Here is a 23221-nt window from a genome sequence, read left to right as displayed (position 1 = left end):
AAAAATCCGATAATCCTCCCCCTCACATAGCCGATCACATTCAGATGATATTCGCTGGCTTTGCACACGTCCTCGCTCTTCCATACGTTAACCGTTAACGCTGTGCCAACTGTGGACCGGACCGTGTATCTGGAGCAGATGGCCCACAATACCACCAGCAATATTGGGGGCGGCACGCTGGGCGTGCTCTTTGGATTTTGGGCCAAGGTAACGCCCTCTATCCTGCAACAATGATCATGCTACAGTCCAACGTGTACTTCCAGACGCAAAGAGGACGCTATGACGAATTTTTTACATTGATTTTATTTGTATTTTTGTTTATGCTTTACTCTTATAGCTGGCTGCTATGGAACTCTCAAAGCTTTTTGGTTCAATAAAAGTCGGCGTTGGGGGGTCGAAAGCTAGGAACAGATGGCGCAGACTTAATTTCTCTTGAACAGCTGTCTACTCGAATTTTCCGAGTTTTCACAGCTCAAATTTCCGTTCACGGTTTTCCTCCCAGTGCAGCTGCAGCTGTCCTCCAAGCAAAAATCTTTCCGTCGGTTATAGCTGGATTCGTTCTGGGAACCTTGTTAATAGTTTTTTAAGTGCAAACCTGTAAACCGAAGTGTTAATTCCTCCAAAGATTAGCAGATATTTATGCGTAAAAATCGATAAAAGAGCAACGTGCCCAGCCCCCCACCGCTGATAATGCCCATGCACATCCCGGATCCACTTAATTGGATCCCTGCACCGCCAGCCGCTCAATGCCTAGAAGTAAGTGCACTGAAGAGGGGGCTTTAGGTCCCAGTCTCGAGTGTGCGCCAGTTTACGCCTTAATTACCCCCTCCCACGCAGGGCGAAAGCACAAAGAAAATTGAAAAGCCAGAGCCGGGGATTAGGTGCTTGCCGGGGTCTAAAAATACGCAAGCAGCTTGGCAGGAAAAGGAAAAGCGTCGGCAGTAGGAAAACCATAAATAAATAGTGCGGGTGGGAGGTGTGTGCCTGTGTATGTGTGTGTGTGAATAGTGGAAAATAAGAATGGAATACGCGATGGACAGCTGTAAACTGATAACAGCTGAAGCCATCACAGGATGCAGTCCTCTCGCTCTGGAGAGCAGCTCCTACGTGACAACAAGAAAGTGGACGTGGAAGTGCAGTCCCCCGTGATTCACTCTGTGTCTCTCTCTGTGCCTGTGTCTGGTGGGAGTGAGGCGCCATAAAGGAGACACCCATACCCATGACATTTGGCTAACCTTCATGACAACATCTGTCTGTTCGTGCTTCGCTTCCAGTAATTGTTCATTTCATTTAATGAAAACCCTCCTCCAGCTCCGGACAAAAGTCGAAGGATAATCACGCCTCCGAGGAGAGAGGCCACAGACGGCTCCGTTGAAATAGAGGCACAATTTCCCCCCAGCCCCAGCCTCAGCTTTCCCGCGCTGACTCTATTTATAGATTCCCGAGTCGTCCCCCGCCAACACGCTTCATTCACGTGTTCGCTGGCCAAGAGTCGGCAGGGCAGCCAACCGCACAGGCGCGGGCATGGGCACGTATGAGCAATATTTGTGATGGCTCTTTCCCACTGATTTGACTGCTCTCTGCTGCCCCTTCCACGCATGTAAACAGTTGCACATTGAATGAATGCAAGGGAAATTCGACAGTTTCCCCAACCACTTGACGCACGCACGCACAAAAGCCGTGACCTTGCCGCTCCAAATGTATGTATGGGTGGCACCTTGAGTATACCCGAAGTGCCGAAGTTGCTTCCGCGAAGGCACTTCTATTATCAAATTTATGTTGTTTATGCCACCTCAAACCACCCCGAAGAGCTTTTATTGTTGTTCTACAGCTGCATTGCAGTTGGAAAAACAATAGCGAACCGAGTGCGAATATAAATTAAAATGATTCTGAAATGCAAGTCCGGAAAGTGCTCTTTCGTTCTTTCTGTCTCTCCCTGTCTCTCTCTCCGTCGCTGTCGCTGGCTCGGGTGTTACTGGGGAAAAGCTCTCCGCCATCGGAATTGGAATCAGAATCGCGATTCAGAGTGGAAAAGCAACGCGTCGCCAGCGGATGACAGTCAGGGAAAAGCGAGAAAACGCGCGCGTCTCCAATACACAACGAAACGGTGAACCAGTCGCGCTAAATACAAAAACACAGATCCGGTCAAGTCTCCACTGCACTCCCTCCATCCCATCCCCTACCGCCACATTGGCAGGAGTCCGAGTTGTGACGCGCAGCATAAGCAACAGTTGGAAGCAGATGCACAGAAGCGGGCTATCAATTGGATAAGTGACATAGACATAGACGGATAGATATATCCCCCAGATAGCGCGAGTTTACGAAGTTCGCGAAGATCTAAGAGACTTTCCGATTGTGTTCATTCGATTAAGTGGAAATGCCGGATAAGGAAGAGGTAACGCCCGGAGAAGCTCCTAATTAAATAGATAGTGCTATTGGCAAGTGCCTTGAATAACTAACTAATAATCACGAAACGAAACGAAACCGTATCCATATCCGAATCAGATAGAAGAAATATTACGAAATAGGCAAATGATAAATGTTTAATATCTCCAAAAAGCTTTCTGGCGAAAACAAAACCATTATATAAAAAAAAGAATAAAAAAAAATATCATAACGAATGAGAGCTTTTAGAGCGTCGCCTCTGTGGAAGGGACTTACTCTCCAGTCCGATGTCAAACAACTAAATCACCTTCAATCACCGAGATTGGTGTTGTGTTTGCTCTGCTCACGACTTTGGGAAAGTCACCGAGATAGCGGTCTGTTCTCTCTCTCTCTCTCTGTATCTCTCGCTTGCAGTTTTTGATCATTCCAGCAGCCAATGCTACATCACTATATCTCTTTTTCTCTCTCTCTTGGTTTTGCCTCTATGTAAGAACATATATGTATGTACATATGTGTATATACGTAGTTCTGTCGTCAATTAGCTAGCGACAGCTGACTGCAGGCACACGGTGGCAGCCACTGCGTATACGTAATCCGCAAGTGGTCGTACAGCTGCCGTTATTTCCCATGCTTCTCTCTCTCTCTATCTCTGCCCCCTGGCCGGGTATAGCGGTAATTGCATTTGGAGAAAAGTTAGATCAGAGGCTGATTCATTGATTACTTTAGATTCCATTGATTTAGGGCGGAATTTGTCGTGATTCTCCTCCATGCTCCTCTCTCCCTCTCTGTCTCGGACAACTGCTGTTTGACTTCAGTGTCGGTACGGCTTGTCCCGCCCCCCAGTATAGGGGCCACAGCGACAGCCGTTGCGATAATGAACCGCCGGATTGGCTGACCTTGAGATAAATTGCAAACAGAAACAAAAACTTTGGCGGTGCTGTCGCTGTCGCTGGCGCAACAAATTTCCATGGAGCCACAGACAGTTGCACACAAATACTATCGCAGTTTCAGTGACAAGCACGTGCCGCATGCTTCAGGCAGATACGGACAGAGGATAGAGGACGGAGGACAAAGGCGACCTGCTCCAGCGACCTTTGACTGCGCCTAGGAGTAGGGCAGGACCTTTACCAAGCCCAACTCATTATGCAAATGCAACAAAGCAGCAACAACAGACAGCATAGATACTTTGATATCGAAGGGTTTAACACACTGTCGTTCCCATGCCAAAGCTAATACAATACTTCCAAAGATTCTGCACGACCTGTTTAAAATATTGGTAGCAGCATACGACTTACGCGAAGTCCTCTATTAATACTGATCTGAAGAAAATTTCAATATTTTTGTTCTAGTGGTTCGAGTGCTACCCAGAAATACCCTCTGCAAAGGTATTACCGCACAACACAAACATAGACAGAAAACCGAAGAAAAAACACATTGGTGTCTGTCACATGGGTCGTACGTACATATGTATTGCACAATATATATGTGCACAATATTCCGCCTGTTGGCTCTGCTCGGCGAAAAAGAGGAGCGGAAACTTTTATCATGTCCATGAATATGCAAACTTTTGTACAGCAGTACGGGTATCTGTGGGATTTCAAGTTCAACCAATTGCATCGAGGCCGTAGCTGAGCGAAGCTTCCTTTGGTCGTAACCCATTCAAATGGGACTATTTCACGCCTGACTCAACTCAACCAGAAGTCGACGAGCTTTCTTTGGAAGAGCTTACATCGGGCCGCAGGGGAATATGGTGCAAATAATCGCTCCTCAAGTGATGCGATTCTGCGGTTGAAGGAAATGCACAATGCACTTGTCTGGAATGAGCTGAAAAGGGGATGAGCTGAAGTTTCTAGATAGCACTTTGGAGTTGAATATTGTAGGAATATTCCCTTTATACGATATGCATCAATATCATCCGACTCTTCCGTCGACAATTAAAGTATTTTATGTTGACAATTTCTCAGCTCATCCAGGCAAATGAATTATAAGTCTTTAACAAGTGTACAATTCAATTTTCGTCGTTTCTTATGAATACTTAATGGCATGGCATATGGTGCACCAAACTGTCGGCGAACGAATTCATTTATTCCGAATGCCCATCGATTGGGAGATTGGAAAAAAGTCAATACGACACTTTGAGGGATCCGGAGACAGCAGAAACAATAAATTAATACCATTTTAAGGTGCACGATAAAATATGTCGGTAAGGGATACTTTGTCAAATTTTGCGATAGGTGAAAGAAATCGTGGAAAATAGGCACTATCAATTAGGTATTACCCAATCATATTGTCACATAACATGTGACATATATGTATATATATATATATTTATCATATATATTATCATTGTGGATCCCCCTGACTATTATCAATCCTACTGTAAGCTTTCGGAAGTGTATAGGAATTCGATCAAATGGAATTGCAAATACTCACTTAATTATATTTCGAGCATTTCGAGGGATCCACTATAATTGTTTTTGTGCTTTCGCAGCTTCCATAATGAAATCTGTTTTTGTTTTTCGAAATTCGCTCGCGGGGGAAAATAGCGGATGAGAGCACTGGAGCTAGCTGGCCCCCCAGCAACCAGACGAACTCGAAGGGGTCTAAGGGGAATAACAATTACATTCGCTGGGTAATCGGATTACGTCAATGAATATTGATAAACGGGAATGGAATGATTGGATGTATTGTCATCGAAGCTTAACTTGTTGACGGGGCGGCGGGTGACCTTTCGATTATGTTACTTGTGCATCGATACGTCTTAAGAGAGCTCCAATTAAGAGAGCAGTAGCAGTATAGCAGCATAAGAGAGCCCCAAGAAGCACTATCTGCTCTGAGTCTCAGAGTTCATAAATTTGAGGTGAGGCATTACTAGAGGCTCTCTCATGGCAGAAGAACAGTTTTGTTTGTCGGTTTGCCACGAGGAAGGTAAACAGGAACAACAACAAAATCTATAGAAAGTGCCTCACCTTTCATAAGCGCACATTGGCAGCAGGCGTGAGCAAGAGCGTGCGAGCGATAAGCAAAAGAGTGGAAAAGATAAAAGTTCTCTCAGTTTTGTTCTCTCAGCATAATGTTAGTAGTGGTGGCTGCTTCGGCGCTGCTCATTAAGTTTGGAAACGCGAGGGGCACAGGTGGCACAGTGGGGATTGATGAGCTAATTGGGTACGAAACAACAGTAAAAGTGAAGCAGAAGCCAAAGCAGCAGCGGGAACAGCAGCAGCAGCAGCAACAACAGCAACAACAGCAACAACAGCAACAGCAACAGCATTAGAATGCCTCTGACTAAGAACTCCGTTACTGTAGGTTAATAATATTAATTGGATTGAATGCGCAAAAAGCTTCCCTTCGCATGTGACACGTGTTGCTTCTGTTCTGCGGCCCAAGAGAGCGCGGACCAGAGAGCACTCTCATCTCATCGCCCTTTTAATCATCGTCTAAAATTCTTTTTCTCTCTCTCTCATTGTTTCTTTCCGCAGACCCCCTCGTTCTTGAAGCGCGCCGGCACCGACAAGCTGCGCGAGGTCTTCCTCAAGTACGCCTCTCTGCAACGGGATGGGGAGCACTACATGACCAGCGAGGACTTTGTCCGTCGTTTCCTCGGACTCTTCTCGGAGGCTGCATTTAATGACGTAAGTACTGTCGCCGACGCTGCACTCCTCGGGTCATTGCAAGGTTATTCGACGCGACTGATAAGGCGTCATTGTACAAGAAGCGGACACGGTTTATCAGCACGTGAACTCCCTTAGACAGTACCAGCCTGCTTGGAACTCTCGTAGACAGCCCCAACCTGGTCGGATCCCCCGTAGACAGCTGTTACCTGCCCCATAAATCACTGCCACTGATTCACGTACAGCCCTTGACCCACAGTAAGTGGAAGGCAGCTCCCGTATTGGGTATGCGCACACCCGAATGGGTATAATCACTTGATTGCCTCGTGCCCGGCAGTCCAACGTCACAGATTCAGTTTTAATTGGACGCTTATCAGCCGCGGACCGATTTACGGTCTGAGCACTGAACGGGCGATCGGACCGGGGGGAGCTGAATTCTGATTTCTAGGTGCTGAAGTCTGCGGGGTAACGCTCTTTTCTACATTTATCTTCCACGGATAATCATAACGAGTTTCGCTACCGGTCTAATGTCTAACACGATCCGCACCTTTGCAGGATTCGGTACGCCTGCTGGCGGGCATCGCGGACACAAGCAAGGATGGACTCATCTCGTTCTCGGAGTTCCAGGCATTCGAGGGCCTGCTCTGCACCCCGGACGCACTCTACAGGACCGCCTTCCAGCTGTTTGACCGCCAGGGCAACGGAAACGTCTCCTATGGTGAGTGGCTTCCGATATTCCAGTCGAATGAAACCTAATCTCTTTTACAGCCGACTTTGCTGAAGTCGTACAAAAAACCGAACTGCACTCAAAGATACCGTTCAGCCTGGACGGACCCTTCATCAAGCGCTACTTTGGTGATGTACGTAGAGGCTGCTGCAATCCATTCGCAACTTTAATCTATAATGATACCTATCTGAATCGCATAGAAGAAGCAACGCCTCATCAACTATGCTGAATTCACGCAACTGCTGCACGACTTCCACGAAGAGCACGCCATGGAGGCATTCCGCAGCAAGGATCCAGCTGGCACTGGATTTATTTCCCCCCTAGACTTCCAGGACATCATAGTTAAGGTCAAGCGGCATTTACTCACACCCGACGTCAAGGACAACCTGGTGGCGGTTAGTAGATGAACCTTCCTCCTTTCACTATCCCCAAAATAATGGACCATTCTGCTGTGCAGGTCACTGAGGGTCACAAAGTGAGCTTCCCCTACTTCATCGCATTTACCTCGCTGCTGAACAACATGGAGCTGATCAAGCAGGTATACCTGCAGGCCACGCAAGGCAACCGATCCGAGCCCGTCACCAAGGACCAGCTCCTGTACGCGGCCCAGACGATGAGTCAGATCACGCCTCTGGAGATAGACATTCTCTTCCAGCTGACGGGGACCGTCCAGCAGACGGGGTAAGAGATCATCCCTGAGCTTCGTTAGGGGGTGACTTGTGGTTTTATGTGCATGATTGTGAGAGCGGGTGAAAGACTACCTATGTCCGTGAAATGTTTGGGATCCCTCCGTTGAATGTCAATCAAAATGTGCTAATCGTTGCATCTTTGTATCTTTTCTCTCCATCTGTTTATCTGTATCTGTTTCTCCCCTCCTGCACTGCACTCCTCGAAATTGTTCCGTGTTTCATCTCGATATCAGGTGGTGGAAGCGCAAGAAGCGCAAGGCTGCTACGCGTAGGCAAGTGAAGTGGTCCCTGGTCTCAGTTTTGTTTTCGTTATCCAAGTATCCGAGTATCCCCACCTCCCAACCACCCAGGCATAACCATAACCATAACCAGTCGTTGTCTATAAGCCCATCTCCATAAGATCCCACTATAAGAGCAGCTTCACTAATCCTTGGCCATCTATCGTCTCCACAGGCGAATCGACTATAGCGACCTCAGCAACATTGCGCCCGAGCACTATACCAAGCATATCACACATCGCCTCGCCGAGATCAAGGCCGTAGAGAGCCCCGCCGACCGCTCGGCCTTCATCCAGGTGCTGGAGAGCTCCTACCGCTTCACCCTCGGCTCCTTTGCTGGAGGTGTGTATTCCAACCATCATGAAACACCCTATTCCCCGATGATGATAAACCACTTGCTGCCTCTCTGCCTCTGTTTTAGCTGTGGGGGCTACTGTGGTCTACCCCATCGATCTTGTGAAGACGCGCATGCAGAACCAGCGGGCTGGCTCCTACATCGGGGAGGTGGCCTATAGGAACTCCTGGGACTGCTTCAAGAAGGTGACTATTCCTGATCTCTAAATTATCACTCTCCAACACTGACCACACTCCTCACACTCCCAAAGGTCATTCGTCACGAGGGCGCGTTGGGTCTGTATCGAGGCTTGCTGCCCCAGCTGATGGGTGTGGCACCGGAGAAGGCCATCAAGCTGACGGTGAACGATCTGGTGCGCGACAAGCTCACGGACAATCGGGGCAACATCCCGCTGTGGTCCGAGATCCTTGCTGGAGGCTGTGCGGGTGCCTCCCAAGTGGTGTTCACCAATCCGCTGGAGATCGTCAAGATCCGGCTGCAGGTGGCGGGTGAGATAGCCAGCGGCAACAAGATTCGTGCCTGGTCTGTGGTCCGGGAGCTGGGTCTCTTCGGCCTTTACAAAGGAGCCCGTGCCTGTCTGCTGCGCGATGTACCCTTCTCGGCCATCTACTTCCCAACTTACGCCCACACCAAGGCTATGATGGCCGACAAGAATGGCTATAACCACCCGCTGACCCTGCTGGCCGCCGGAGCCATTGCTGGAGTTCCCGCCGCCTCGCTGGTCACGCCCGCTGATGTGATCAAGACGCGCCTGCAGGTGGTTGCTCGGTCCGGTCAGACGACCTACACGGGCGTCTGGGATGCCACCAAGAAGATCATGGCCGAGGAAGGTCCCCGTGCGTTCTGGAAGGGCACAGCAGGTACGAATAATATCTCTACGTGTCGGAGCTCCAAGCTATAATTTCTATTCTGCTTGTTTCTCCTTCAGCTCGTGTCTTCCGGTCGTCGCCACAGTTCGGCGTCACCCTTGTCACCTACGAGCTGATGCAGCGCCTCTTTTACGTAGACTTTGGCGGCACCCAGCCCCGAGGATCCGAGTTGCTTAAGCCCGCCACTTCGCTAGAGAGTGCTGCAACACAGGACCACATCGGAGGCTACAAGGCGGCAGTGCCTCTCCTGGCCGGCGTCGAGTCCAAGTTCGGCCTGTACCTGCCGCGTTTCGGTCGTGGAGCCGCCGCTGCCACGCCCGGCACAACGACTGCCTCCTGATTGTACTTGCGCCATCGCCTGCCCAGCGCCCCATAGTCCAAGAGTTGTCCCGCAGGATTGGGGGGATCCGAGCGAGCAGTGGTGCACAGTTAGAAAAAAGAGCATATATTTTTTGCTAGGACGCGTTTACACACACATACACACACACACACAGAGAAGCACTGAAGATTTTTCTAACGTTTAGGCGGGGAAGATCGAACCGGAGATCGTCCGAATATATAGTACTATTGTATCTGAAAAACGGGAGCGAAAAACTGCCCTTGTGGCAGTCGACTCTTAACAACTGTTTTTACGTACACGCAAACCAAAAGAAAAAGAAAACCATAGGAAAATGTATGTATATTAAAGATTTTATAGGGAGACTCTATTTAGGAAAGTGTAGAACTGTTTTTTGTAAACTTTGTTAACTAGTTAAAAAATCTAGAGCCACTAAATTACCTACCAATTACCAACCCAATCACTGAACGTCAACTTTTGCACTCAATGGAACTTTTAAAGCGTAATCCTTCTAATCTTAATACGAATTTGTTCAAAACAACTATCAAGCAAAGGAAATGCAATGAATGACCTCTTAGCTAATAAAGAATAAACCAATAAACTTTATGTTGAAAACAAAATTATCTGGAATTATTGGAATATTATTTAAAGAATAAAGTATATTCGACCGACCTTCTCTGTTCCCTTTTCAATGTCCTAGTTCCCTCTATCAACTGCTAAAGAAACTAGCTCGTGCTCGGAGATACCATACCTATCTAGGGTTCCGCCCCTGAACGATGCTCGCTATTGAAAGCTACTTGCCAACTCAATCGAGCGGCTAATGCATGAGCAACTGTCACTGACACTGCCACTACTCCATCCACAGCCACAGCCACATGGTAACAGGGCCAAAACGCATCTGATTAGAATCGTGGGGAATAATTTGCAAATCGATGTTGACAAGTTAATTCCATGGCGGGCCATGGCTGCCTTTCTAGGCCGCCTCGGATCGGCCAGACTCAGACTCGGTTTCGAAGTCAGCTGCCACGCCCTCGCCATCGAAGGTACCCGTTGACCATGACCGCCACAAGCCAGGTCTCGAGACCAGGCGACCGTTAGAGAGCAGACGAGAGCATATCAGGGCAGAGTAGACGGTACCCATCGTCTCTGGCCTAATGACCGGGTGCACTGGACGAGATCGGTCTCCGATCAATGACCATCAGTTGTCCATAAAAAGTGTGTGGACATAGGCGCAGCAGATGCAGTTTCGATTCCGACTTCGAAGGCAAGACAATGCGAATGAAAGCGGTTCTAGTTTTGATAGTGGGAGGATGCCTCCTAGCGCAGTTTGTGGCTGGATCTCCTCAGGCGGATACCACATCGGATACGCATACGGATACGGATACGGATAGGGACTCTCGCATGTCATGGATAGCCCAGCTGCGGCAGCTGCGGAGCGATCTGCGGGAGTGCTATCGATCTGGAACGTCTCCTAGTCTGTGGTCCTGCTTTCGCTCGCGCAGTCTGCGCCTCTTTGATGGCATCATGGCTGCCCAGGAGATTCCGCTCTACGAGGGCGTGCGCCTGGTGTCCGGTCCTAATGACTCCGCGCATTCGCTGGGAGCTGGAGAGGAGCGCACAGACCTTAAGCATCTCACCTGGTTCGATCAACTGGCCGTCAGTCTGGCCAAGGGGCTCACCACGCACACACTTCAAGTAAATCTGGGAAAGCTGACGGATCGGTATCTCAGCAGCGGTAGGTTCAATCGATTTCCATTCGGACTTCTGATGCATTTCCATTCTCATGTCGCAGAGGCAGCCACCTCAGAGCTTGTGGGAAGCGCTCGTCTGAGGAGACATCGCTACAACATGATCATCACGATGATGTTTGGAGTCACCGCTCTAGGGGCTATCCTCGTGCCCATGGGCTTCCAGATGCTCTCCATAGTCAGTGGAAAGGCCCTGCTCTTGGCTAAGATGGCCCTGCTGCTGGCCTCCATCAATGGACTGAAGAGGGTAAGTGTCTGTCAAGGGTCTAGGGTCTGATCTGATTCAAGTTTCACTCGTTCTCGTAGGTGGCCAACAATGGTCTACACTACGGACTCTACCATGTGCCAGGGGAGCATCTGGGCGGGTACTACGATAGAGGGGATGTTAACCATCCACGGAATGTGCCCATACCTGTGGCCATGACCCCTTCCCTGGATATGGGCCTTAAGTAGGACTAATCCCACAAGGTACCCTTTTTGATAAGTAAAGATTTAAACTAAAAGATTTCTGTAATTTCCAAAGTACTATACGCACTTATGTTAATTCAAATAAAAGCCGTTTCTCAGTTAAAAGAGCTTTTAGCAGAGCTTTCTTGTTCTCTCTGTGTTGGCAACGATATGCTGCCGTTAACTCACCAAAAAAAGCTTTAGAAAGGGGAATTTGAAAGCAGCGGCAAGCATTTCAAATGCCGTTTGCCGATGCGAATGGAAAATGAATGAAGAAATGGAAAATAAACTGAATGAGGGAGAAAACTGAAACGGAAATCCAATGGAAAACCAAGGAACTTTCGTAGGACAATGGACAAAGCGTTCATTGACAGATGACAGCGACAGCCATGCAGTATCGGGAGTGGGAGTGAAACTACAGCCAGGACGAGGGCTATAAAAGGAAAGGCGCCACTGATAAGGGCCAACACTCTGTCGTCGTGCGGCAGCGTTGACGCATCGTCCTGGACCATTCGACCAGCAGAAGTAGCACCAGCACCAGCACCAGGCCTGCACTGCATCGGTTTCTGCCCGTCCCTTAACGGTTTCTTCATCCAAATTCAAACCCGCACCCAGTATACGCCGCGTGTCCCCGTCCTCTTCGCGTGCTTTTGTCGTTCATTTCGCGCTTTAATGAAGTTATTGAGTGCGTGATTCCGCTGCTAATCTTTGGAATCGGCTTAGGACGCTGCTCTGTTCAGGCAAAGGATCAAAGAGGCAGAACCGGACGCGACACTTTTGGGCCGTCCGCTAATTGAAAAGCGGCCTTCAGTGGAAACTCCAGTTCCCAAGGCAATTGGCAATTTCACGCCTCAGCTTAACCCGCGAAAGCCGTCGCAATGAAGCTGGTCGTTTACCTCTACTTGTCCATGATTGTGCTGGGCGTTCAGGTGAGTGTCGTGACTTGTCGTCTCGAATTCGGGAGGAAGGAAATGCGGCCACACGCCCGTAATTCGATCAACAAGTTGGGCCAACTTTTGTTTCGACTTTTGCCCTAATGACTTGATCTAATTGGTTCCCTCTGGGATGTGGATGTGGATTGTGTGGCCTCTGATTGATTGATTCCCGTACGCAGCGTGTGTCGTGTCGTGTCGCCTTATTGCCAAAGTTTTCAGAGCCTTTCGACTTCTGGCTTCTGCCAAAGAAAATATTACCCTCATTAGAGTCACGTTGCAAGCTAGGCCTCGAATTCTTCAGATTGGAGTGATTGCGGGCTGGAAAGCAATTTATGAATGCCTTCAGCGTGGGCAGGCTCAATCGGGTCATCAGGTCAAACTTTTAGCCAACACAAATGAATATTTAATTTTACTGGAGAATGGGGAGTGCGAGAATCGGGGAATGGGGAATGAGATTAGCCCGAATCCTGCAAAAGTTTCCTCCGACATTTGGCTGCAGACAAATCAGCTAATTATGATTGAGACTCGCATAAGAGAGACATCAGGTCTTAAAATAGCAAATCGAATCCATCTTTCTTTGGGGGAAAAAAAGGGACGGAAGGAGCTATGAGCTATCCATCCATCACCTTGCCCGTTTCCGATATGTTTGCTCAGGTGCAACTTTGTCTCCGACCAAGACCGCAGTCAAAGTGGGATAAATGTAAATTTTCCCACCTGCCACGGAGCCGAACAGAACAGAACCGAACCGAACCATCCCCACAGCAGTCCCCAGTGGGAGGGGCAAAAAAAACCAACAGAACAGTCACACGCAGGGAAAACCTGAACGGAAAAGCGATTTCACTTGATGAGCGTAGTGCAGTGAAACTGCAATGCAGCCTGCCTGCCAGCGACAGTCGTTCTTTGTGTGCCCAGTGGCCACTCACTCAGAATGGGATACGAGATTGCATTCCTGTCCCCCTGTGGTGTCCATTCCCCCTGGGAGCCCATCACTCGAAGTGCGTTTAAATGCCGCATGTTGACACCGACGCTTTGGCACTTTACAGCCATTTAAGCCAGGACATGACTTGACCCCGCCCACAGCCACACCCCTGTCCATGTTTGTGTTCTCCTCTTCCTACTGAAGAATCCACTCTCGCACGGGAAACATGTGAGGGCGATAACAATTAAAACATCAATGTCAAAACCACTAGAAAGGAGCAGAATACGTAGAAGAGAAATATGTGTAGGACCAGTATCCACCCGAGAGATGTCTTCACCAATTGCTTTGGTCTCGAATTGGAGCCTCGGAAGAAGGTTGAACCCAAGAGATATTTGGCTATGTATTTTCGCCGTCTCTACTCCAGCTTTCCGTAGATCTGTTATAATTGGAGACCCATATGTGGAACAAGAATACATAAGTACGTATATTCTTGAAAATTGAACCGAAGGAACCGCCTTTAATTCGAGTGCACTCCCTTCGATGGCCATGAGTTCTTCTCTAATTGGTTTAGCTACAAACAAAAGGTTAATCTTATGCTAAACTATGCGGATTGTATAGTGCAAAGTCCCTCAAATTTCCATATGTTCTGTCCTCCCAACAGGTGCGTTAAATTTATGCCGGGTTACCGATTTCCTTCTTGCAGAATTGTGAATAAATCTGCGTTGCCAAATGTTTAATAAAACTTATACACATGTCGAGAAGACCCTGTGTACGTGTGTTTGTGTGTGTATGTGTGTGAGAGGATGTGATTTGAGGCAGAACTAATTTCCGTCCTGGCAGCGAGATTCTTCTTTTGCATGAAGCAGCTGCAAAGGGATTCACATGCACGACATGATATCGAATTTCTGGTTCCTGGAGAAGAGTTACTCTTCTTGTAGACACCTTCCAGACCCAGTCTTCCCCTTTTCTAATTTATGATAAATTGCATTTCACACTTCATTTGTGATTGCAGAAAATTAATTAAAGGATTAAAGCCAATGACACTCTCGTCCAGCGGTGCGTGTGCGTAATCGAATTCATTTGCGGTTTTCGGCTGTTTGTGGGTTGTCAATGTGAAAAAGCTCTCTAATTGGAGTAGAACGTTGGATGAGCTGTCGATGGTAATTGAACAAGTCCTCGCTTTGAGGGAGCTGCTTTTGGTGGAAGTTTTGAAAGTCAAGGAGCATCTTCCATCGCTAAGCCCGCTTTGAACGCACCAATTCGTTCCGCATAAGTCCTTCCGTTCGCAGCTCATTTCAAGGCGATTCATTTCGACTTGGAGCAATGCTAAATGAGTAATACTCCATTGGGTTCCGGCATTATGCGCATATTTGAGCCACCATTACTCTGTTAGCGGAATCCTTTCACAGAGATTCCTTGAGTGAAACTTATGCTGGCCATAAATGCGTCTGAATAGTTGATGATTGGACAGCATTCAATGGCAGCCTGTTGCTGCTCAGTACATCACTTACATCACTTATTCATGGTCAGAAAGACTCTTCTCCGGCTCTCCTGTTCGGAAAGAGTCCTCTCGCCTTTGAAGCTGCCTCATTACTTAGTCATGCCGCCACCATAGAGTCCCACACCACGCAGTCCTACACAATGGCCTGATGGAACGATGCCGAGGATGCAGACTGGAGTGTTTGCCGAACTCAGGGATTACTACTGAAGCCCCTTCCGCCATGTGTAAAGTCAATATTTGCCTGGGCCCCAAAAAGGATGTTGTGAAAGAGAAGGAGAAGGCTCTCAAGGTGCTTCCGTCGCTTCCGCTGCCAAAGCCGCGTAGGTGTCGCAATCCGCTCCGCTGTCGCAGGCAACTTTTAATGAAGTCACAAATACTTGGTGAATTTTGAATCCCGGCCATACCTGACACGCATATCCTTGGCTAATTAGCGAGACCCAACAGACAGAACAAAAGATTCCACAATGACGACCTTGAAAGGAAGACAACACAGCCACCAGCCAGTAGATCAGCTCCGTAGCCGAAATGCCGTTCCACCTTAAGCCGTGCATTGTTTGAGCCTCGGAATTGACTTACTCTCTGAACAAGAGACTCATTAATCAATGCAGGCGACTCTTAAACTGCGCAAAAGATGAATGAACAATTGCTAATAATAAAAAGAATACCTGATGCTCTTGCGGATAATGGAATGGAGACGAGAGGGAAGTGAAGTTGAACTGAAAGGAATAGGTAAAGGGTGAATGCCATCGAATGGCTGATGGAGATATTTTATTCTTAGATTCGTGACTTCTGCTGCCTCGTGGTGCTCCCCCTCTGGCCAGGATTGGCTCCTTTGAATGGATCCCCGTGGCAACTCTCTGATAGCCATCCAACCTTGGCTCGGGTCTGACGCAGATGTTGCTGCTTCTGGGAGCAGCTGGCGCAACTTTCTCATTTGTTGGACAAAGGCTTTCTGCATACCCCTCTCTGGGGGCCAATCCCAATCCCGAATCACGAATCCAAATCCGACACTGTGATTATGCAAATGAGGCAGCGTCAAGTGTGTTCAAAGGGATCATGTTTATTATTTATTTACCGCCTGTTGACAGTTTATCGAGACTTGGAAGAGTCTCGATTCCCGTATTCCCCTCTCCACTGCACACTCCCACTCTACGGCGAATGTGCGTCGAAGGATGATTCGTGACGTCAGGGAGGCAACCATTTTTTTTGTCAGGGTATAGCAGGACTTAGGCTTAAAGCTTCGGCTTTGGCCAAAACCGCCACTAATTGACAGTTCCATAACGGGCGGCTCGTTAAGGGCAAGCTCTCGAGTGTTGCGCAAACAATTAACCAAAATCCGAACGTTTTTTGTTCCTCCAACTGAATTATTAGAGCGCGTCGACATTTATCACCCCCTCTCCTTAGGGGATACACGATTAGGGGGGTGGGCGCCTCCAGGCGTTTTCAATTAACAAGAAAATCAGCGCAAAAGTACCTCCAATCAATCATAAAAAGCCAAAAGGCAGGCACAAGAAAGGGACCCAAAGATGAAAGTTTTTTTGCCCTGGTCGGGACGGTTTTAACTTTTAACTTTTCCACCGATTTGTCAGGCTTATAATGTCCCTTCACCCATGAGCCCTGCCCCTCCCCCATGAGGGGAACTGAGCACGTGCCGGGCCTTATCTGCTCCGATTCTTGTTTATTGGCAAATCGTGTGTGGTCGTTTAATTAAAACCCGGCTATTGTCCTCTGCATTGGCTGACCTCTGTCCCTGCTGCCATTCTACCTTCCCCGTTGCCCCTCTGCAGTTGCATTGTGGCGGCGGGCCCCTAAGTGCCAGGCCGCATTAGAGTGCTGCCCCCCGCTGGGGCACAACTACAGAAGTCGGTGGGCATTAGCAGCGGACAACCCGCTGATCCTTTGCTGGCTTCTCCTTCCCCCATTTCGGGTGTCTGTCTTTTGTGTTGGCTGAATGGCTCAATGGCTGAAAGGAGACGGAGACGGAGACGAAGACGTAGACCCTGATCTGACAGCTACGTTCCGTTGCATGGGCTGCCATTTGCCAGAGGGGTTCCAATTTAGGTCTCGTCTTATATGCTCCTTTTACTTTCTTTCCGTTTCAGGCATGGCCCAGTGTGAAGCGCTCCTTTGAGCTGTACCCCAGCCCGGCGATGCCGCACAATGTGCACACGGTGGCAGGTAAGTGAAGCACTCCAAGCAGCTCAGTAACACGCACGAAGGGCGGAAGGGCGGAAGCAAAGTCAACTTTTGAGTCAAGTGCCTCGGGGCTAAAGGGGGACTGTGACAAGTTTTAAGCGCCTTCAAAACCTTGTTTGCTTCTTGTCGCAGCTAAAATTGTCTCTCAAATTGATTTTCGCATAAGTTGTGTTCGGGTTGGCTTCCTGTTGGTGCCGTTTCCCTTTCCCTGGTCGGGACACATGTCGTATACGCAATTTATTCACCACAGCAACAGGAACAGGAATTCATTGATCATCCAAATTCAAATAAAAGTGCACTCCCCATTTGACCAAATGGAAGAAATCAAATCTGTGGCCACTCCAAATGTCAATAGAGCTGAATGAAATATTGGGATTCCGATGAACGGAAACTTAATCAAATTCGGGGAGTGCCACCTCGTGCCACTCGTACAAAAAATCTTCCCTTCCCTTCCCATCCCTTCACAGGATAATCGTCAAAGCAACCGCATGTGAGGCTAGGGCCAAACAGAAAGTTGCATCAAAATCAGCATCATCCTCAGTCGAGGCATCCACAAATCTGTGGCAATGCCGATTTATAATTGCTTTTATTTATAGCCAGGACAACGGTAAAGGTAAACTTCAGGGGGGAGGGGGTGTTGGAGGGTACCCCATGGGAACGACGTCACCGTGAAGTTTCCAGGAAAAGCAATTTTGTAGAATTTGCAAAAATATCATTTCGATTCACAAATGAGTTGCCGTAATCCCAGGTTTGAGTTAGACCAAAGGCAGAGGGAGCACAGCAATTCGTTTTTATTGAAGCTGTAAAAACGATACCAATAAATATGGACTAGGATTCAAATGCTAATTCTAATCATTGGATACTAACTCGAAGTTGAACTCTCTCAATTTTGTCATCAGCCGCAGATTTTTCATTCTATTTTTGACCGGCAAAAGTTGACCGCCAGAAGTTCAGAAAAGAATATGCAATAAAAAGCGAACTTGAACAAACGCGTATGTTATGAAGCTTTGATAAATATGGAAACTCGCCTTTGTATTCAAGGCTAAAAACCAATTCGAAGACCTCACACACACATATTTTATGATTGTTCGTTCGTTTGCTCCGCATCCGGTTATGATTATTAAACGATAATGTCTAATCAATTATGGATAATGTTCATTTAATTGTCATTCGCAATAAATTGATATGTTAAAAGTCCCGAAATGCGACCACTCAAAAGCAATTAGCGAGTCTCATAAACAAATTGGCGCCAAGTGGCACGCGTGCACTCCACCTCCACTCCTATCCACTCCTTCCCTTCCTCTACGTAGTCTAGTGCCTTCCGAGGGATTCCAGAGGGATGCACCCACACACAAACCCGCAGAGGCGGAGACGGTGACGAAAACGGAGTATGTGACAAGCATTGAGAACAGGACCAAAAACGAAGTCAAGAAGCAGTAGTTTGATTGTTTTTTTTTTTTTTTGTTTTTTTTGTGTGTTTGCTCTTTGTGGGCGGGATATGTGAACGGTTCTCCATCCCCTCCGTGTGTGTGTATGTGTGTGGGCTTGTGGGCCAAAGTCTGGCTAATAATTCCGGCCATAAATCAGCCAACGATGGCCGGGCATTAAGTGGATGCGCATGATAAATTAATTGTTGCAAAGCCAATGGACAAGAGAGGATAGGGGGATGCGTGCCCGGGAGCGAGGCAGTCAAAGGGGATTTCAATTACGACTCCCAAAGCCACACTCCCACTATATGATAGCTCTCCTATTCCGACAAATTGGTTTCGGTTTAGGTTTCGGTTTCGGTTACGGCTTTTGTTAGAGTGTTGCCTGGGGCATTTGACTGCATTAAAGTCATTAAATCGATCCAACTCCTTCCACCTCAACCTCTACGCAGAATGCATGCACGTGGCCTCCGAGGCAGGTGACTACATCTTCAAGAAGCTGGCCCCCTTGCCCGGTCTCAACCGGGAAGCGGCGCTGCTCGAGCTGGAAGCCGTTGCAGCTGCAGCTGCAGCTGCTGGAGCTGGTCAGGGACTGGGACTGGAGTCGGGACTGGGAGTGGAAGAGCAGCCCGAGGTCTGTGGCCTGTATGTGATTGGGGAGCCCGACACAATTGTGGAGATTACAATGAAGCACTACGACGCCAACTGCGAGACAGGAGCCCTCATGGCGGTAAGTTAAGCCAGTAGGATTCCCATATGAAGCTCCTCCTTGATCTTCCATCTTCCATCCGCAGTTTGTTGATGGCTGGGAGCTGAACGGTGAGTACTTCCCGGGCATCAAGGATCACCATCGACCGCTGGAGGAGCGTGTCTACGAGTTCTGCAACAACTACAAGCAATGGTGCGTGTGTATACTCATTTGGGGACTTTGGAGACTCTTTATAAATACAATTCTCCGTTGCTTTTTAGGCCCCGTATCAGCAACAAGAAGTTCTTCCGATCCAGCCAGAATGCCGCCCTGCTCCAGTATCGCATCCCCGGCCGAGGCTCCTTCGTGGCCAACGTGCGCTTCCACAAGATCACACAACGTGAGTCGCCAGTCTGCTCCTCCCACAGTGCCCTCCCACATCTCCACCAACCTTTCTCTGTCCGACAGCCTGCAATGTACTGGTCCAGGACACCGCCGCCGTCTACAAGATGACAAACTTTGGACAAGCCCGCAACTGCACCATCTCCGCGCTCTTTCCGGCCGTCGTGTCTTTGGCCAGTCTGCGGATCGGCGGCAAGGGTGTGCGAACGCAGCCGAAGGTTAACTATGACGTAAGTATTCAAGGGCGTAGGCCGCTCGCTCTTGGGTAATCTCTCCTCTCTCCCCTCCCTCATAGTGTCAGACGTTCGGGGATCGCCTGGAGATCGGCGGGTCCTCTGGTCTCGATGCCAATGGCTTGGAGCTCGCCAGCGCCGTGTGTGGAGCCGGAAATGAGCCTGGACCCGAGCAGGCAATTTTTTGCGGGGTGAGCACCGTGCGCCTGGTGTCCACGGGCCGCTACCAGAACCAGGCAGCCCTCATCCTCCGCAAGGCCGATGAGCAGGACCTCGACATCGCCACGCTGATGTGCGCGCTCTAAGCGACGTCCTGGACTCGATCCACCTGTGTATATGTATGTACAAAAGCAGCGGCAGCGACAACGGCAGGGGCAGAAGACGTAGCGAAGACAAAGACGAAGACACCCCCTCCCCGGACTCCATCGTAGTGCTTACACCCAAACTAAAACTTAAACTTAATCCAAGCTACTAGTAATTCGCAAAGTATTCGCTACCCGAGAGGCATCTTGGGACTCTCTATATATGTACTATATATATATATGTATATCGAACATTCTGAGTGTTGACTACCAGAATCGTGTGTAGTTATTGCCACCCCCGCCAATCCCATCCATCCAACCCTCTCACATCTGGGGTATCTTTTGGGTTTCTCTGAACTTTTACGAGTCGGTTTATTGTCGCGCTAATCGATCAGCTAATCGATAATTGCCCCCCAATGATATGGGCTATAAACACGGGGGCATCGATAAGACGGACGTGTTACATAAGGACTGCGGATGCAACCAGCAGCCCCAAGAGAGAGGCCAGACTGAGGGCCTTGAGTCCTGGGGCACCGCCATCGTCATTGTCCTCCTCGTCCTCCTCTTCATTCTCCAGCTGAAAAGGGTAAAGGGAAAAGGTCAAAAAGTGAATGACAAAATCATGTCCAGCCAGGACTACTCACGCTCTTCTCGAGGATGGCCTGGAGTTCACGGCAGCGTGTCCGTTTCTGGTAGTTGCTGGTGGCAATCCTGCAGAGCGTTTTGGACAGGCAGGCACTGTCGCAGCCCTGGTTGAGCTTCGGATCGGCACTGGTCACCTTGTAGCGCCAGAACTTGCGGAGCAGAGCGGGCTTCTCGGCCATGGCCACGAGTAGCTTATCAATGCCCGCCGGACTGGTGTCCTCGGTAAACTCCTTGGTGAACTCGTACTCCAGGTACCACTCGGGCTGCTGCTCTGGCTGCAGATTCGCGGCAGTCAGGTTGAAGGTGTAGGTGAAGTGCTCCACCACCTGCCTGGTCGGAGGACTGAGTACGTATAGGCGGTAGTTGGGGTTCTTGTTGGAGTAGGTGGTGAGGCTGCCGCCGTTCCAGTTTATGGCCACTGCCAGGCCCTCCTCCGTGTAGTGCAGGTTCATCTCGTCCTTGTGCGTGTGGCCGCTGAAGATGCCCGTGATGATGCCGCTGAAGCGATTCAGCACCCGATTGTACTCATTGGCCCAGGCGGACCAGCAGTCGCCGTCTCCGGACGGAATGTGCGAGAGGATGTGCACCTTCTCGCCTGCCTGCTCCGCGGCCTGGAGCGTGTCGTGGAACCACTGCAGCTGTTCCTGGATCAAGGATCCGTTGTAGAAGAGCCACCAGTTGTAGAGGTAGCAGTCCATGCTGTTCAACGCAATGATTCGGTGCCCCTCGCTGGGAGAGACCGTGTAGTATCCTCCCCGACGCACAGTCGCCTCCGCCTCGGCTGGCAGCCACTTGGACCACAGCTTCCACACGTGCTCGTACAGCCAGTCAACCTTCAGGGAATCGGGGATCTCATCGTTGCCAAAGCTGTGAAGAGGAACGGGATAGTTTTAATCACTTTGTGAGATGTGGAACCCAAAAAAGGAACTAGGAGCACTCACACATTGGCCGGGTGGGGCTCGTGGTTGCCCAGACAGGAGTATACTGGCGTCTCCGGGAAGTACTCAGTCAGCAGACCATCGATCTCGGTGAGCATGTCGATGTTGCCCTGACGCGTGGTGGACCAGACATTGTGCGGCGGCACGTCGCCCGTGTGGTAGATCCACTCGATCTTGTGGTTCTCTTTAATGTAATCGAAAGCGCTCAGGATCAAGTGCTTGGGGGTGTCGCAGTCGCGGTAGTCGCTCCAATAGCCAGCCGCAGAGGAAGTAGGACTCGATTGCGGCAGGGCACTGCGGCAGCACATGGGCTCATCGCAATCGGCGTTCCCGCCGGCGTTGTACTCGGGGTCGTAGTGGATGTCGGTGAGATGCAGGACGAGATGATCCTGGGGGCTGCGGGCGGCCAGATCTGAGTTGGACTCGGTGGGAAAATCGCCCTCGATGGTCAGAGTCAGGTTGAACTCCTCCTGCTGCACCTGGCAGATGGGGATGGGAAGCATGCCGCAGAACGACTGCGAATTGGCGGCCGTCTCGTTGAAGATAAAGTCCAGGATGGGCCAGTTGAGGTCAAACAAGCCGGAGCAGACCTCCGGAGTCGCGATGCTGAAGTAGTCGCAAAAGCCTAGCACCAACTTCTTGGCTTCCGCCTCCCGGTTGGGTCCGCTCAGCTCCCCGTCAGTAAGGGTACGCACAAAGACGTTGATCGTGGAGCGGCAGATAGTGCACACGAAGTACTGGTCTGCCGATGTAAGATCCACCAACGACTCTGTGAAGATGGTCTTCTTGCTGTGGCTCCCCCTCAGCTCCCTGCCCAGCTCCTTGAGTCTCTCGGACTCGACACCCGTTCGCAGGTACTTGACAAACTCGCGGCTTATCTCCTCGGCAACACCAGCTGCAAGAGAAGTCAATCGGATGTCAGTCGAAGCTGTCAATCGATCTCGATTTCGATAAGGAAATCGTAGAGCACCCACCTGAGACGGCAGAGATGAGATGATCCTCGCTGGTAAAGATAGCAGGGACTCTGGGAAGGTTGAAGGCCTGGCTGCCTAAGCAGAGAGCCATGCCCAGCAGTGCTATGCTCCAGAGCAACTTCATGGTGGAACTAATGGCCAGGACCGGTTCCTAACCCATATTTATAGCCTTGCTATCACACCCGCGGCTTATCTGGCCCAGAGATATCGCTGCTGGAAATGGCATAAGCCATCATTCCATACTAATGGCGATTCGGTGGCAGATTTATATGGTTGGAAGTGCTACCCTATCGATCAAATTTTGAAGCTACCCATTATTCTTAGGTTTTTACTTAACATTCGCTTTAAATCATACTACTATTTGTTCTTCGACCCACTCCCTCTCCTCACCCGTAATGGACTTTCATTCACGTGCTTGACTCCCAGCGATGCCTTGATCATCATCATAACTATGTGGCCATAAACCTTTAACATGAAAATGCGCTACAAGTGGCTTGGTTTATGGTTTATGGCCGTCCATCAGCAGAAGCAGGCAATTGGTTAATTTGTCCTAATGCCGTGATCGCTATTAGCCGATAAGGATATTGATAAGGCCGCCAAGCAAATTCTATATAT

General features: G+C 49.3%; 4 protein-coding genes across 7 annotated transcripts; 3 read left to right on the top strand and 1 right to left on the bottom strand.

Annotated features, from left to right (window-relative positions):
* Positions 1-665: 665 nt before the first annotated feature.
* Positions 666-9871, top strand: LOC108156662 (calcium-binding mitochondrial carrier protein Aralar1). Of its 4 annotated transcripts, none has more exons than XM_033389005.1 (10): positions 666-756; positions 5865-6017; positions 6552-6714; positions 6765-6856; positions 6924-7118; positions 7181-7404; positions 7866-8032; positions 8112-8230; positions 8296-8905; positions 8974-9871. In XM_033389005.1, the coding sequence occupies exons 1-10, from the start codon at positions 691-693 to the stop codon at positions 9252-9254; spliced, it is 2070 nt and encodes a 689-aa protein (XP_033244896.1). In that variant the 5' UTR covers positions 666-690; the 3' UTR covers positions 9255-9871. The 4 variants fall into 4 exon arrangements, with proteins under 4 accessions (XP_033244896.1, XP_033244897.1, XP_017143767.1 ...); XM_017288278.2 differs by lacking the exon at positions 666-756 and adding an exon at positions 2013-2395; XM_017288277.2 differs by lacking the exon at positions 666-756 and adding an exon at positions 5487-5687.
* A 652-nt stretch (positions 9872-10523) lies between these two features.
* On the top strand, positions 10524-11452 carry LOC108154059. The gene is made up of 3 exons (XM_017284150.1): positions 10524-10986; positions 11044-11246; positions 11306-11452. Exons 1-3 carry the CDS (start codon positions 10524-10526, stop codon positions 11450-11452), a joined length of 813 nt encoding a protein of 270 aa, XP_017139639.1.
* A 475-nt stretch (positions 11453-11927) lies between these two features.
* Positions 11928-20303, top strand: LOC108157555 (corticotropin-releasing factor-binding protein). The gene is made up of 7 exons (XM_017289659.2): positions 11928-12375; positions 16904-16979; positions 18877-19154; positions 19219-19325; positions 19394-19512; positions 19581-19744; positions 19810-20303. Exons 1-7 carry the CDS (start codon positions 12325-12327, stop codon positions 20050-20052), a joined length of 1038 nt encoding a protein of 345 aa, XP_017145148.1. The 5' UTR covers positions 11928-12324; the 3' UTR covers positions 20053-20303.
* Positions 20304-20389: 86 nt separating this feature from the next.
* LOC108157554 (sphingomyelin phosphodiesterase) lies at positions 20390-22726 on the bottom strand. Its single transcript, XM_017289658.2, has 4 exons — positions 22607-22726; positions 21636-22527; positions 20694-21561; positions 20390-20626 (listed from the first exon to the last, which is right to left on the bottom strand). The coding sequence occupies exons 1-4, from the start codon at positions 22695-22697 to the stop codon at positions 20510-20512; spliced, it is 1968 nt and encodes a 655-aa protein (XP_017145147.1). The 5' UTR covers positions 22698-22726; the 3' UTR covers positions 20390-20509.
* Between the last annotated feature and the right edge of the window lie 495 nt (positions 22727-23221).

The sequence above is a fragment of the Drosophila miranda genome, chromosome 2 (genome assembly GCF_003369915.1).
Source record: "Drosophila miranda strain MSH22 chromosome 2, D.miranda_PacBio2.1, whole genome shotgun sequence".
Taxonomy (NCBI): Eukaryota; Metazoa; Arthropoda; class Insecta; order Diptera; family Drosophilidae; genus Drosophila; species Drosophila miranda.
Note: the sequence above shows the minus strand (reverse complement) of the source record. Positions and strands in the feature narration are given on the sequence as shown.